The sequence below is a fragment of the Myxocyprinus asiaticus genome, chromosome 41, assembly GCF_019703515.2.
Source record: "Myxocyprinus asiaticus isolate MX2 ecotype Aquarium Trade chromosome 41, UBuf_Myxa_2, whole genome shotgun sequence".
Taxonomy (NCBI): Eukaryota; Metazoa; Chordata; class Actinopteri; order Cypriniformes; family Catostomidae; genus Myxocyprinus; species Myxocyprinus asiaticus.
This window is the reverse complement of record NC_059384.1, coordinates 12,585,933-12,601,814: the sequence shown is the minus strand read 5'-3', so window position 1 is coordinate 12,601,814 and position 15,882 is coordinate 12,585,933. Positions and strand designations below refer to the sequence as shown.

At 46.5% G+C, this 15,882-nt stretch overlaps 1 protein-coding gene across 1 annotated transcript; it reads left to right on the top strand.

Annotated features, from left to right (window-relative positions):
• Window positions 1–12,404: 12,404 nt before the first annotated feature.
• LOC127431697 (uncharacterized) lies at window positions 12,405–14,849 on the top strand. Its single transcript, XM_051682220.1, has 3 exons — window positions 12,405–12,779; window positions 12,966–13,277; window positions 13,824–14,849. Exons 1-3 carry the CDS (start codon window positions 12,405–12,407, stop codon window positions 14,847–14,849), a joined length of 1,713 nt encoding a protein of 570 aa, XP_051538180.1.
• The last annotated feature ends 1,033 nt before the right edge of the window (window positions 14,850–15,882 follow it).

Below are 15,882 nucleotides of genomic sequence, written 5' to 3'. Positions count from 1 at the left end.
ATTGAGCTATGCTGTGGGTTCTCAGCAAAGAGATAGACTCAGTCAGTCCAAAACGAAAAATGTCTTTGAGAACAACCACATTAAAGTCCACCTGGCATGCCAGAGCACAAAAGTCCTCCACGTAATCTTCCTGGGGACGATTCCACTGGTGAAGTCGAAAAAGCTGGATTGCTGGGTTCATATTGTGGTCAGGTATTCTGTAACGTTTGCTGTAATGTTTGTAATGATGTTGCTGGTGCTGGTGCTGGCAATGACAAAGACAATGACAATGGAGTAAAGAACCCAAGTGCAAATGTATTCAAATCATGATATCCATAAACCATAAACCCTAACTACAAATGTAAATAAAACATAAACATGAACTTGACTTGACATAAACTTGACTTAACATAAACTAGACTTGACATAGACTTGAACTCTCAACCAAAGTTACATACAAACAATACCTGGCAATGGACAATGGAAAACATGAGGGTTAAATACATGAACATGGGAGAACACATGACAAGTGTGGCAGCGGAGGCATGGTCAAGCGTCCGTCCGGAGAGAGAGAAAGTGGTAAGGGTGCTTGCACCTGAGCTAGATTATGTATAACACTGGTTTCTAATTCTAGTGAGCATGGGGAGAGCGGCGTAGAAGCAGCCTCACCACCAGCAGAGGGGAGAGAGAGTTTGGCACAAGGAAGGCCACGGTGCTCCTGAAGCTGTTATGTTTAATCTGTTATGTTTGTGTTGCTGATGTGTTTAAGTTACTACATGCCTGTGAAGCTAATGAGTTTAAGAGACTACGTTCCTGTGAAGCTGATGAGTTTGTGAAGTTGTAAAGCACTGAAGTGGCTGATTAAAATTCCTACCTGAGCCTGGAAAAACCTGCTTCCCTGTGTTCTCCTTCCCTTCTGTTTGTGAAGCTGTGTTACACTAGTGCCGAAACCTGGGATCTTGAAGTGTGCCCCATGGAGTCCTCCCAGTTGGCAGAGATCCTCAAATCCCTCACTGGCTTACACCAGTCCCACCAACAGTCCCTGCTTGAGCTCCGGCAAGATCAAGATCGCCGGTTCTTTGAGGTCCTTCGGGCTCAAGCAGAGGACCGGCATGCGATCTGGAGCCTTCTCAGCCTGGAGAGAGCCCCGGCCGCGTCCCCAGACAACCACAGCCCCATGCCCCCGCCCATGCTTCTGAAGATGGGGGCAGAGGATGACCCGGAAGCCTTCCTCGACTTGTTTGAGTGGACCGCTGAGATCTGGAGCTGGCCGCGTGATCAGTGGGCAGCCAGGCTCCTCCCGTTGCTGTCCGGGGAAGCCCAGCTCGCAGCACAACAACTGCTGGCGGCAAACCTCCTGGCTTATGAGGACCTGAAGAAGACCATCCTGCAGCGTGTTGGCCACAGTGCGGAGCAGCATCACCAGCTCTTCCGGTCGATGAAGTTGGAGACTACCGGCCACCCTGTTTGCCTTCACTCAACGGCTCTGAGACACCTGCCGGAGATAGCTGCTGGCAGGGGATCGTGACGTCGAGGGAATAATCAATCAGGTGGTGCTGGAGCAGCTTGTCCATCGGCTACCGTGAGGAGCGGCAGAATGGGTCCAGTGCCACTGCCTGGCATCGCTGGAGGAGGCTGTTCGATTGGCGGAGGACCATATGGTGGCGTACCTGAGGGCGGAAGAGCCCTCCCACTCTCTCTCCCCTCCCCCTGTGTTTTCCCCATTCTCTTCCCCTCCCCTCTTCTCACTCTGCTCTCTCCCCAGAGCCTGTTCCTGCCCCGTGGAGGCGAGGAGTCCCGCCACCGAAGCCAGTTCCCCGCGTGCGGGGTGTTGCATCGCCCACAGCAGCGACAGTGCCCTGCCGCTCTCCCCTTCAGGTGGAAGTGTCCACCGACGCAGGTGCGGGTGTGGCACCTGGGCCGGTCTGCTGGAGTCGCAGGGATCTGGGACACTTCTGGGATCAATGCCCTGTGATGGAGCTGGGAACGGTGGTCCGGATCCCCAACGCTCCGCAGGCTGCCCCCGATCGGGCCGGAGCATACCCGATACCGGTAAGTGTCAAGGGGGTACTCACCAAGCATTGGTAGACACGGGTTGTAATCAAACCACTATCCACCAACACTTGGTTCAACACGAGGCTTTGGGCACAGCTAAAATGGTGAGGGTGAAGTGTGTGCATGGGGATATTCACAACTACCCTGTGGTGACCCTTGTGATTAAATTTCGGGGAACAAAACATAGAGAGGAGGCCGCGGTTAATTCCCGCCTCACAGAGTTGTACAGAGTGACGCAGGACACTCAAACGAAGGAAGATACAACCCAGATCATAATGGGAAAGGAAAACACTGATCTGCCAAAATTGCCCATTTTTATTGGCCGGGCATTGACGCCGATGTCCACAGGTGGTGTGCGGCATGCTGCGAATGTCAGCTGGTGAATCCACCGGCCACCCCAAAAGTGCAATTGCGCCCCCTTCCGCTGATCGAGGTCCCCTTCGAGAGAATTGGAATGGATCTCGTCGGGCCATTAGAGCGGTCAGCGTGCGGACATCGCTTTGTATTGGTCCTAGTGGACTATGCAACGCGATATCCAGAAGCAGTGCCTCTACGCAGCATCTAAGCATGTAGTGTTGTAGAGGCACTCTTCAAAATAATCTCTCGGGTGGTAATTCTGAAAGAAATCCTCATCGATCAGGGTACAACCTTTATGTTACGGACACTACGTGAGCTTTACGAATTATTGGGCATTAAATCAATCCGCACCAGCATTTACCATCCACAAACAGATGGTCTGGTGGAGTGATTTAATAAAACCCTTAAAAATATGATTCGTAAGTTTGTGCACAAGGATGCTAGAATTTGGGACAAATGGCTTGATCCCCTGTTATTCGCAGTACGAGAGGTCCCGCAAGCCTCTACTGGGTTTTCCCCATTCAAGCTGCTGTATGGGCTGCGCCTGCGTGGCGTGCTTGATGTCATACGCAAAGCTTGGGAGGAGGGACCTTCAACCAGTAAAAACGAAATTCAATACGTTCTTGATCTTAGAGCAAAACTCCACACTTTGGGGCAACTAACACTGGAGAATTTGCTCCAAGCTCAAGAACGACAGAGCCGACTGTATAACAGGGGAACTCGGCTGCGGGAATTTGCACCGGGAGATAAGGTACCTGTATTACTCCCCACATCGAGCTCCAAATTACTCGCCAAGTGGCAAGGACCCATTGAGGTCACACGACGAGTGGGGGATCTCGATAATGAGGTTAAGCGAACTGATAGAGGGGGCACATGACAAATATATCACCTCAACCTCCTGAAATTGTGGAGGGAGGCGGTTCCTGTGACATTGGCTATGGTAGTGCCGGAGAGGGTGGAGCTCAGGCCAGAGGCGAATACAAAACACAATCGTTTCACCCCGGTCACTTGCGGAGACCACCTCTCACTGTATCAATGCGCAGAGGTTGCCAAATTGCAACAGGAGTTTGCAGACCTGTTTTCCCCACTACCGGGTCATACGAGCCTCATCCAGCACCACATCGAGACCGAGCCAGGGGTGGTGGTACGTAGCTGTCCCTACCGATTGCCCAAGCACAAAAAGAAAATTGTCCGGGAAGAATTGGATGCAATGCTCGATATGGGGGTAATAGAGGAATCCCACAGTGATTGGTCCAGCCCATTTGTTCTAGTTCCTAAGAGCTAGGGTCTGTACGGTTCTGTGTGGATTATAGAAAAGTCAACCCGGTGTCTAAATTTGACACATACCCAATGCCTCACGTTGATGAGTTGCTCAATCGGTTGGGCACTGCTCGATTTTATTTGACACTGGATTTGACAAAGTGTTATTGGCAGATCCCCTTGACACCAATTTCATGAAAAAACGACCTTCTCCACACCGTTTGGAATACACCAATTTGTGACCCTTCCATTCGGTTTGTTTGGGGCTCCGGCTATGTTTCAGTGTCTCATGGACCGAATCCTCAGACCGCATTCGGCTTATGCCGCTGCCTATTTAGATGACATCATCATTTACAGTAATGATTGGCAGCGGCACATGCAGCATCTGAGGGCGGTTCTGAGATCGCTGCGACGAGCGGGACTCACAGCAAACCCTAAGAAGTGTGCGATTGGGCGGGTGGAGGTTCAGTATCTGGGGTTCCACTTGGGCCACGGGCAGGTGCGTCCCCAAATTGACAAGACTGCGGCAATTGCGTCCTGCCCGAGACCCAAGACCAAAAAGGGGTGAGACAGTTCCTGGGGCTGGCTGGCTAATATAGGAGATTCGTGCCTAATTATTTGGATGTCACCAGCCCGCTGACTGATCTCACTAGAAAGGGAGCTACAGACCCGGTCCAATGGACGGAGCAGTGTCAACAGGCATTCAGGCAGGTTAAAGCCGCACTTTGTGGGGGGCCGCTTTTACACTCACCCGATTTCTCTCTCCCTTTTGTCTTGCAGACGGACGCTTCAGACAGAGGGCTGGGGGTCGTGCTGTCACAGGTGGTGGAGAGGGAGGAGCACCTGGTGCTGTACATTAGCCGCAAGCTCTCGCTGAGGGAGACTAAGTACAGCACCGTAGAAAAGGAGTGTCTTGCCATCAAGTGGGCGGTCCTCACACTCCAGTACTACCTGTTGGAGTGGGCCTTCACCCTCTGCTCGGATCACGCCCCACTCCAATGGCTCCACCGCATAAAAGATACCAACGCGTGGATCACCCATTGGTATCTGGCTCTTCAGCCGTTTAAGTTCAAGGTTGTCCACAGACCAGGAGTGCAGATGGCTGTCGCCGACTTCCTTTCCAAGAATGGGGGGAGTGGTAGACAGGCCGGACGTCTCCCCGGCCTGAGTCGGGCAGTGGGGATATGTGGCAGCGGGGGCATGGTCAAGCATCCCTCCGGAGAGAAAGAAAGTGGTAAGGGTGCTTGCACCTGAGCTAGATTATATTTAACACCGGTTTCTAATTCCAGTAAGCATGGAGAGAGCGGCATATAAGCAGCCTCACCACCAGCAGAGGAGAGAGAGAGTCTGGCACAAGTAAGGCCATGGTGCTCCTGAAGCTGTTACATTTAATCTGTTATGTTTGTGAAGCTGATGTATTTAACTTACTACGTGCCTGTGAAGCTGATGAGTTTGTGAAGTTGTAAAGCACTGCAGTGGCCGATTAAATGTCCTACCTGAGCCTGGAAAAACCTGCTTCCCTGTGTTCTCCTTCCCTTCTGTTTGTGAAGCTGTGTTACAACAAGGATAACCAATAAACACAAAGAACTCTAAACAAGATAACAAGACAATTAACCAATGAAAACAAAACACATGGACATGGAGGGAAACATGAAATCACATGACAAGGGAACCACATGACATGAAACGGGAACTAGAATTTCAAAATAAAAGACATGAAAAACATGAACCAACAAATTACACATGACACATACGCCTTCAGATCAAAAGATTCAGTCAAGTGTTTCAAAAGTTTTGAACGGTAATGTGTGTGTATATATATATATATATATATATATATATATATATATATATATATATATATATACTTTACTATGTATATAATGTAAATATCCCGCATGCAGCAGAGAGCACAAGCAGCTGTCACTTTATGATAAGTGAAATTCTGATTGTAACTGTTTACCATAAGAACTCTGTAGTCATGGAACATTTGCTAAGTTTAAGGTCTCCTGTTTGTGAGTATTTATGTGTGTGTACATTAACTACAATTGGGTTTTAAAAAGAGAAAAAGAGAGAGAGAGAGAGATAAAGATATAGAGGGAAAAGCACAGAAGAATCATGAGTGGGGCAACATCAGATAATCCCTCATGCATCACACACACACACACACACACACACACACACACACACACACACACAGCCTGATGGGATATAACATCTTTCCAGCTAAGATCAGACAATGTGGTCTCATCAACAGCCCAGTGTTTATGATGACCTGCCTGCTGAATCTTAACCTGAAACAGTATTATAGTGCCAGATACTTTTAACCTACTATCCATGATCCCCTGAAAACAACCATGTGTACCAATACTCAATCCAAGTATGGAATACCTTCATCATACATTCAGTATTACATTAATAAGACTATGGCTTAGATGTTACATTTTTAAACTGAAATCAGTGCAACATTTACTGTGAAGGCATTAGTACATTAAATCTCAAGGTGACCTTGTTGATTTGGATGGTAACTGGTTGGTGAAATCTCTGGGCGCATGATGAAACTGAGATTAGGTCAAAAGACCAGCAGTCTAACAAACTGTTAAACAAGAGGCTTCAGAGATGATATATCGGACATCACTTAATAAAATCAATTTGCACCCTCTAGGTGCTAAACTCTGATTAGCTCTTTAAGGGATAGTTTAACTAAAAATAATAATTATGTCATCTTTTACTCACCCTCATGTTGTTCCAAACCCACATTACTTTTCTATCTGTCTAAAGTGTAAAAATGTACTTTGGTAAGAATGTCCCCAAGTATTCTAGTAAAGTCTGTGGTGTGTATGGGAGGGGGAGAAAGTTGGTGAGCTAGGCTTTCATTAGACAACCTCTGCCTAGATGTTTGCCATTCTGCCTTGAGAGCTTATTAGAGGGTTTAGCTCCTGAACAGATTAGGTTTCCTGCGCCATAAGAGTGAAAACGTACAAATTGTACAAACTAGATGCAAAAACCTTTGGCAGATGTGTTCATTTCTGCAATCCCCTGGGTACAAATCCATAACATTATTTGTACAGTACATGTATGTATGTGTGTGGGTGTGTGTGTGTGTGTTTGAGAGATTTTTAAGGTGTGCACATACAGTATGCTTGGCTGGGTTCAAACTGAATTAAACTGAAATGTGTTTTTCTAGGTTTTTAATCTTTTAGTTCCATGTTTTAGGATTAAAAAACACCTATGAAACATATAGGTGTAATACCTGCAGACTGCAGATTAACAGATTAACAGATTATAGAATACAATATAAAATGACAAATATAACTGTTAATCCAATCTATTCTATATATATATATATATATATATATATATATATATATATATATATATATATATATATATATATTTCTATCTATCTTACCTCTGGTGATCTAACGGTTTAAATCGCATATGAATGTGGGGACACATGGGAACAGACTGAGGTAATTTCTCACGGAAATACGGATGATCTCATCCTTCGATGACATTGTAATAAGGTTTGTTCGTGAAAGAGGGAAAGGAGGAAGCGGGAGGCGACAGATCCAACTCAAAATGTATTTTATTTTCACAATTTATAGAAAATGTCACACTCGACACTGCGGGCTGCACAGACACACACACACACATGCAGGCTCGGCTCTCTCTCCCTCTCTGGGGTTTTGGGCAGCCTTTTATCTCCCTGCCTCTCACTGTGAACATAGAAATCACAATTAGCAGCAATTCATCAAAACCCTTACCATTTCCTCTCTCCCCAGACGAACGCTCGGCCATGCCCTCGCCTCCACATACCCCCACTGCCCGACTCATGTCGGGGGAACAGCCCAGCTTGCCCACTCCACCCCTTTTCTAGCGAGAAAGTTCATGACAGTCATCTGCACCCCTGGCCTGTGGACCACCTTGAACTTAAATGGCTGGAGTGCCAGATACCACCGGGTGATCCGGGCATTGGCATCCTTCATGCGGTTGAGCCATTGGAGCAGGGCATGGTCCAAACAGAGGGTGAATGCTCGTCCCAGGTACATTGGTGTCAAAGGGATCTGCCAATATCCCTTTGTCAAATCCAGTGTCAAATAAAAGCGAGCCGCACCCAACCAATCAAGCAGTTCGTAAATATGAGGCATTGGATAAGTATAACATTTTGACACTGTGTTAACTTTTCTTTAATCCATGCAGAAGTGGACCGAGCCATCGCTCTTAGGTACCAGAACCACCGGGCATGCCCAATTACTGTGGGATTCTTCTATTACCCCCATATTGAGCATGGCCTTTAATTCTTCCTGTACTACCTGTTTCTTGTGTTCAGGTAAGCGATATGGAGAACTAGGTTGTCTTGATCTGGTGTTTTATGAGATTAGTGCGGTCAGGGAGAGGCGAGAATACATCAGAGAAATTCTTTTGCAACCTGGCAGCCTCTGTACGTTGTGATGGAGAGAGGTGGTCTCCACAAGGGACCAAGGTGAAGTGATTGGCTTTTAGATCCTCCCTCTCCGGAACTACCATCACCCAGGAAAGAGGTACCACCTCTCTCCATGGTTTTAGTAGGTTGAGATGGTAAATCTGACGTACCCCACCCCTATCCGTATACACTACCTCATAATCGACTTCCCCAAATCGCCGTGTGACCTCAAAGGGCCCTTGCCATTTCGCAAGTAATTTAGAGCTCGATGTTGGCAGTAATACAAGTACTTTATCTCCCTGTGAAAACTCCCGTAGCCAAGCTCCCGTTATACAGCTGGGACTGACGTTCTTGTGCCTTTAGCAAATTCTCCTGTTATAGTCGCCCCAGTGTGTGGAGTTTTGCTCTCAGGTCAAGAACGTATTGAATTTCACTTTTGCTTTGTGAAGGTCCCTCCTCCCAATTTCCATTCATGACGTCCATATAACAATTAAAATGGGGAAAACCCCATGGAGGCTTGCAGGACCTCTTGCACTACAAATTCGAGTCACTTATCCCAGTTCTGAGTATCTTAGTGCATGAACTTACGAACCATATTCTTTAAGGTTTTATTAAATCTTTCGACCAAGCCATCTGTTTGGTGATGGTACACGCTCGTGTACATGAATCGATTTAATCCCCAATAATTCGTACAGCTCGCGTAGTGTACGTGACATAATAGCCAAGCCCTGATCAGTGAGGATTTCTTTCAGAATCCCCACTCGGGAGATAATTTTGAAGAGTGCCTCCGCAACACTGCGTGCTGAGTTGTTGCGCAGCGGCACTGCTTCCAGATATCGTGTTGCATAATCCACTAGGACTAACACAAAGCGATGTCCGCTTGCTGTCCATTTTAATGGCCTGACGAGGTCCATGCCAATTAGCTCAAAAGGAACCTTGATCAATGGAAGAGGGAGCAACGGGGCATTTGGAGTGGCCGGCGGATTCACCAGCTTACATTCATAGCATGCCGCACACCACTGGCGAACATCCCGTGAATGCCTGGCCAATAAAAATGGGCTATGAGACAGCTTAGTGTTTTCCCCTGTCTCAAGTGACCTGCCATCGAATTATGATGAGCCACCTGGAATAAAATTTCCACACGGCTCTTTGGTACCAACAACTGGGTTACATTTTCTTGCGTGCGAGTGTCCTGTGTCACTCTATATAACCAATCTTTTATAATTGAAAAGTATGGATATGAGAGTGCGATGCCCGGTTGGAGCCTTTGACCACCAATCACAATCACTTGGCCAAAGGCGTGTTGCAGGGTTTCATCTCGCGACTGCTCTAATGGGAAATCCCCTGCCGGTAATTCCCTAAGGGCGGGGGAGGATGACACCTCCCCTTCCCCAGTGTCAGTCTAACGTGGAGCAGCCACAAACAGCCCAGGTCACGCCTCCCCAGCCAGTGTTTTGCGCATCCCACATCGATTCACTTTCTCACAGGACCCATCCACACACAACCAGTTCAACAATGAGCAAAAAGCCAGCCAACTGGTTCCCAAAATTAGTGGATGGGTGAGGCGAGGACTAACCACCGCCTCATTCAGGGAGGTGACATCAGTGGAAGGAAAGGCAGGGGGCACAACTGCGCCTGGATATGCTGCCAGATGGTCCTCCGCCAGCTTGACCACTTCATCCAGCGACGCTGGTCAGTGGCACTGGACACACTCGGCCATCCCCTTCAGCAACCGGAAGATGAACTGCTCCAGCACCACCAAGATGATGACATCATCAGCGTCGCTGTCCTGCTTGGCCAGCACCCACCAGCAACAGGTATCACAGAGCTGCTGGGCAAAAGCAAACAGGCAGCCAACCTCACTCAGTGTTAAGGAGCGGGAACACTGCCAATGTTCTTCTGGGCTATGGCCGACCAGTTGCAGGATGGTCTTCTTCAGGATGTTGACAACCGGAAGCTGTTGCGCCATGATCTGGGCTTCCCTGTTCAGCAGTGGTAGCAGATGCACCGCCCACTGGCCCTGTGGCCACTTCATCGCTTCGGCATTATGCTCAAAAAGCTCCAGATATGCTTCTGGGTCATCTTGGGGGTCCATCTTGGTAAGTAACACGTGGGGGTGGGTGCACTGCTGCCAGGGTTGCGGCAGCAGCCCCCTCCTGGGAAACCAAGCTCTGCAGCACCCGCCGATCTTCTTCCTGGGCACAAAGGAGCATCTCAAAGCGCTGCTGCTGCTCACTTCCACTTGGTGGATGCTGGCAAGGGACCAGAAGACTTCCAGTGGCGACGACTCCATGACAGCGTACTGTATCCTGTTCCTCCAAATCCCAGCTTTCGGCATCAGTGTAATAAGGTTCATTCATGGAGGAGGGAAAGGAGGAAGCGGGAGGCGACAGATCCAACTCAAAAAGGTATTTTATTTTCACAATTTACAGAAAATGTCACACTCGACACTGCAGGCTGCACGGACACACACACACATGTAGTCTCGGCTCTCTCTCCCTCTCTGGGGTTTTGGGCAGCCTTTTATCTCCCCACCTCTCACTGTGAACATAGAAATCACAATTAGCAGCAATTCATCTCAGGTGAAAACCTTCACCGATTCCTTTCTCCACCAGATGAATGCTCAGCCACACCCTCACCTCCACAGACATCATTGTGTCTTCTCAGTTGCACAGACCTCTGTTCCACTGATCTGCGTGTTTCTGCGGTTCTCAGGTAACAGGGCGACAACATAATGGTCTTCAGGGGCTCGCTCTCCATCTATCTATCTATCTATTGTAAGACTGAGACAGAATTGTTTGCATTACAAGTTTAAAACCCATCAAAATCATTCCATATGCAAGTAGACGCTCATGAAAATACGTTAAGCGGAGTGCTAGCTCAACAGCATGGAGGAAAATTGCGTCCAATTGCCTATTACAGCTGAAAGAAATCTCCTGTCGAACAGGGATTCGACCCATGCACGCAGCATGTGCTGGCAGTTCATTGGATTTTAACCACAACAGAACCTATTGTGGGTTTCCAACCTGTTGTTGTGCATACAATGCACACGCCAGTGCAAATGTTGCTGCAGGGCCGAATTAAAGGGGTATCATCACAACGATTAGCAAGATGGTTAGCAGACATACAAGCACGCGATGTAACCACAGTTAACACTCGTATTTTACCGCACCTATTAGGGGACATGGAGGGCCACCCACACACATGCCAAGCAAAACCAGAAACACAGGGTCCGGTTCATGACCAAAAACTCCCGAACCAGACTCAAGTGTACATTGATGGCTCCCGGTACTGGCAAGACGGTCAGTTCCATACGGGATGTGCAGTGTGGACTCCTAATCCTCTAAATTCAGATGCTGACCAATTGTTACTCAAATTACCCGCAAACATGTCTGCACAAGAAGCAGAACTCATCGTGTTACTTGAGGCTGTCAGGACACATCACGAATCACTATGTGTGTTTACTGATAGCAGATATGCGTTTGGTGTAGTGCATGATTTTATGGCTCAGTGGCAATTACACAAGTTTCTAACATCCGCCGGGACACCGATAAAACATTTTAATATAATCACCTCGATTTGGCAAGCGATCAAAACACATGATTCCCCGGTCTCAGTCGTTAAAGTGCGTGCGCACATTACAAAAACCCAGACGAACATGAACAAAATAACAACATTGTTGACAAATTAGCAAAATTACCAGCTATAAAAGGGGATGAATGGCAGCCCGATATGCTAATTGCACCTGCTGTGAGTGCGGTTCAGGTTACTCCCATCAACTTAAAACAGTATCAACAGGAACTGTGGATCTCTGATGGAGAGCTTGCACCGAAATTAAAGCAGGATCAATTAATCAATGTTAGTAATTAGTCCCAAAACACAACAGCTGATACAACAGAACTTCTGGTGGCCAGGAATGGCATCAGACATTGAAAGATGGTGCAATACATGCATCGTATGTGCCACCATCAACCAAGGTAGACCTGGTCGAACTAAACTCTGCAGACCAGACCCACCAAAAGGACCTTGGGAATTATTACAGCTAGATTTTATTGGTCCACTACCCAGTGCCAAAGGGGGGTATCGCTATTGCCTAGTGATAATTGACAAATTCTCTAAATGGGTTGAAGCAATTCCCACTCGCAATAACAGTGCAAACACAGTGGCATGAGTGATAGCGAACCATATCCTCCCACTTTGGAGGGCGCCAATACAGATCGAATCAGATCTAGGAACACACTTCACTGGACAGATAATGAAACACATATGCAAAATGCTGAACATCAAGCAAAAATTTCATGTTCCATACAGGCCACAAAGCTCTGGAATGGTTGAGCGTGTGAATCGCACCATCAAAGAGAACATATCGAAACAGATCATGCAGCATAATAACAGGTGGACTGAGGCGTTGCCCACAGTTCTGACAGTCTTGCGAGCAACCCCGTCCAAAGCCACGGGCATCAGCCCGTTCGAGCTGATGACTGGACGAGTCATGAAGCTCCCCATAGACCCAGAAATCACCCCAGCAGACCTAGGGCCCCTTGTGCTCGCATCTCAGCAGACTGTGTTGAAACAATTACAAGAAAGGCTGAAAGTGTTACATACACAAGCCACCTTAAAACAGCAACAGTCAGACCTGATTAATGATGCACAGTTCAATCCAACCTCTGAAATTAAATTTGCTGAAGGTGACATGATAATGGTACGTGTCTTTGTGAAGCAAGGTGCATTCACACCTAGGTGGCATGGACCATATGAAATCAAAGCTGTATGCAACAGCTGTGTGGCCACAACCGTAAAAGGGAAACTAAGATGGTACCACATGTCTCAATGTAAATCATTCAAAGGGCCACAAAAAAACTAAGTGACTTCTCTTTCTCTGTCTCAGGACCACCATAGCGATTCCATGGAGACCGGACACAAGACAGGTGTCCGGGCCCACCTGCATCAAGCTGGGCCAAAGGGTATCGCTCATGCACACATTGAAATGTGGGAGATGGGTGTGGAAATACTCAAAGGGGCCTCTCACACCTCAAATTACCATTACACCAAGAGAAATAGTTACATGGCCTCCCGGCGTAACGCCGGAATCAAATTGTGCACCACAAATCTGTTGCAAATTAGGTTCCACCCATCTCCCGACCATGAACATCTCAACACACACTCCAGCGTGGCCATCCTAACACAACATCACTGCCTGGTATCAACTAAAAAAATATCCAGGGGCTACAGAAGGTGGGTTGCGCACCCTATATGTAAAGGACAATGATGGCATAGACCCAAAAATCTGTTATTTTGTCAACAATTTGGAACCTGCTACATATAGGTGCACCCACACAGAAACAATAAACACCACACACATTAGCTACACTGAATACCAATTCAACTTAACACTATACAAACCTTTTGACAACAAACCAAAAGCCTTCATTTGGACTAGCCGAAAGGAAGGGACTTACTGTGTGGGAAAATGCAAACATAGCATAGACAATGTCACTGACCCACACAACTGCTCATGGACTGTCAATCATTGTTTCAATTTAATCACCTGTGGGTATAGCAAGCCAAAACAATGCCCGATGCTTTATCCCATTCCTCCTGGTGGACTTATTAAGGGAAATGTCAACAAAACTTTACTGCATGATGTAAATTTGGTTATGACTCATGTAACCTACAACATTTCAAATATATTAACTGCTTATGTAAAACATTGCAATAATGAAAAAAGGCGTGTGCATGGCTACAGACACGAATCGATGATTTAATCTCTGATTACAAAGGCGCTGCAAGACAAGAAATTTTAGATCTACGTCTGTGCAAGACACCTAGGCATGTTCTAAATGATCTTATGGAAATTTTGGACCTGCGCAGGTGGCTTGCATCAGAAAAAATGAAAGGCATTAATTATTCTAAATTATTATCCACTGTAATGATGTACACTGGTGCTGAATGTTCTGGTTGCCTTGGATTCCTTGCCACCTTTCCTTTAATCCATCCAGATCAAGTTTTTCCAAATTCCACTACTATACGCCCTATTGGCGTGGTAGTGAAAGATCAGATAGTCAAATGGGATCACCTTACTGGTTACATGACGGTGAGGGGCACTGAGACCTTGTTTACCAGTCGCACATGTTGTCACGAAACGCATAACTATGTTATTTGCACATGTAACACATTACAACCTTTTTCTTCCAATGACACTAAGCTTATAAACGTTCAGTCATTACATGGGCATTCTGATGCAATCCAGGTTTCCCATACTCAGTGGTGTGTTGTCAGTGAGATGAGTTCCTTCTCGTATGGAGGACTGACCTGTCCGGCCAATCACTCCTTTTGCCTGGAGGTAACAGAGGACTTTTCTATGGGTCAGATCAACATCCTAGGGAGGATACCCCTGGACACTAAAGTTTCCCCATGGTGGGATGACACATTCTACGAACACAGCACGCAAGCTGTGGCAGACACAATGGACTTGGCACAAAGAATGATCCTGCAGACGGAATATCACCTCAACCAGGCACAGATAGAAAAAAATCTGGCCAAAAGGACTGCACAGATCCTCTCCAGTTCCTCTACACGCTCAGCACTGTATGCTTACACATGGTGGGACTGGGTATTCCGAGGATGTGCAATTGGCAGCGCCTTCATTTTCACCTTCACACTGCTCCAGTGTTGCTATTTCAGATACCTCATCGGATCCTTACGAACATCAACCAATGCGGCATTGGCCCTCAGCCCACTGCATCTGCACACACTTCAACAACTAAGATAAAAACATTTTTGACAAAAACCCAGCAGACATTTTACAATGACCCCACCTGGACGGTTCTGGAACTGTCCCTGGGGGGCCAAGCGGAGGAGCTGTAAGACTGACACAGAATTGTTTGCATTACTTCCGGGAAAGTCAAAGAATTCTGCGAGAACCAACATCACAAAACTCTCACACAGAGGAGCATCTCCACCTGAGAAAACAAACCCTACTGATTGGGGACCATAAAACGCAATTCACACTCACATCTGCTCTCTCTCTTTCTCACCTCAGGTCACCTTAAGGACACTAAAAACTAAGTTATGACTTATCCTGTTCTTATCCTGAAAAGGTTTTCTGATCATACATGTTTGGTATCATTCAAGAGGTCTCAGTGCGACTGGTAAAACGGTCTCATTTCTTTTCAGCAAAGTCAAATCACAAGTAAGATTTAAGAACTTAATAAAATACAGTATCCTATCTGGGGCATGCCCCTCCCAAGTCTCACACAGAGACCAGATGCTGTATGCAGATTAGGTGTATTCTTTGTAAACATCAAACAACCTACTCAATCAAAGGTTGACTTACAACTCCCTAAATTACAAACCAAATCCTAAATCAAACACACACATCTGAAATAACAATGGAATCGTTTGGTACTTAAGGAAGGATGGCAGAGAAGCTCGGGGAATCTGCAAATCAGATCTCCCATGCTTCGTCGTTTGCATGTAGTTTTTTCACTACCAGGTAATTGCAATTTGTATTTCTTATGTTTGGTAAATGTTTGAATGGAATACAACTTTAAATATATTATTATGTTTGGTTCACTGATAGCTTTGAGTTTGATTTATTATTTTAATTGGATTGTTTGAATGTATTACTATTACCTGGTAAATAAATTGTTATTATGATTCATTCTGAAGGACTGTTTTCTAGTATATTTCTTGTTAACTACAAATCTATGGTCAGAGTTGGCTTAATTAAGCTACTTCAGAAGTAACCCATTAGTTAAGTATGTAAGAGGCTAAACGGCAAACCGAGAATCTATAATAGATCT

What these genes read in the sequence shown, in the direction of transcription:
- LOC127431697 (XM_051682220.1), top strand. Translation starts at nt 12,405, where the DNA reads ATGGTTGAGCGTGTGAATCGCACCATCAAAGAGAACATATCGAAACAG. An exon ending in CTGAAGGTGACATGATAATG is followed by an intron (nt 12,780 to 12,965) that starts GTACGTGTCTTT and finishes TCTCTGTCTCAG; the next exon opens with GACCACCATAGCGATTCCAT. An exon ending in TAACACAACATCACTGCCTG is followed by an intron (nt 13,278 to 13,823) that starts GTATCAACTAAA and finishes GCATGGCTACAG; the next exon opens with ACACGAATCGATGATTTAAT.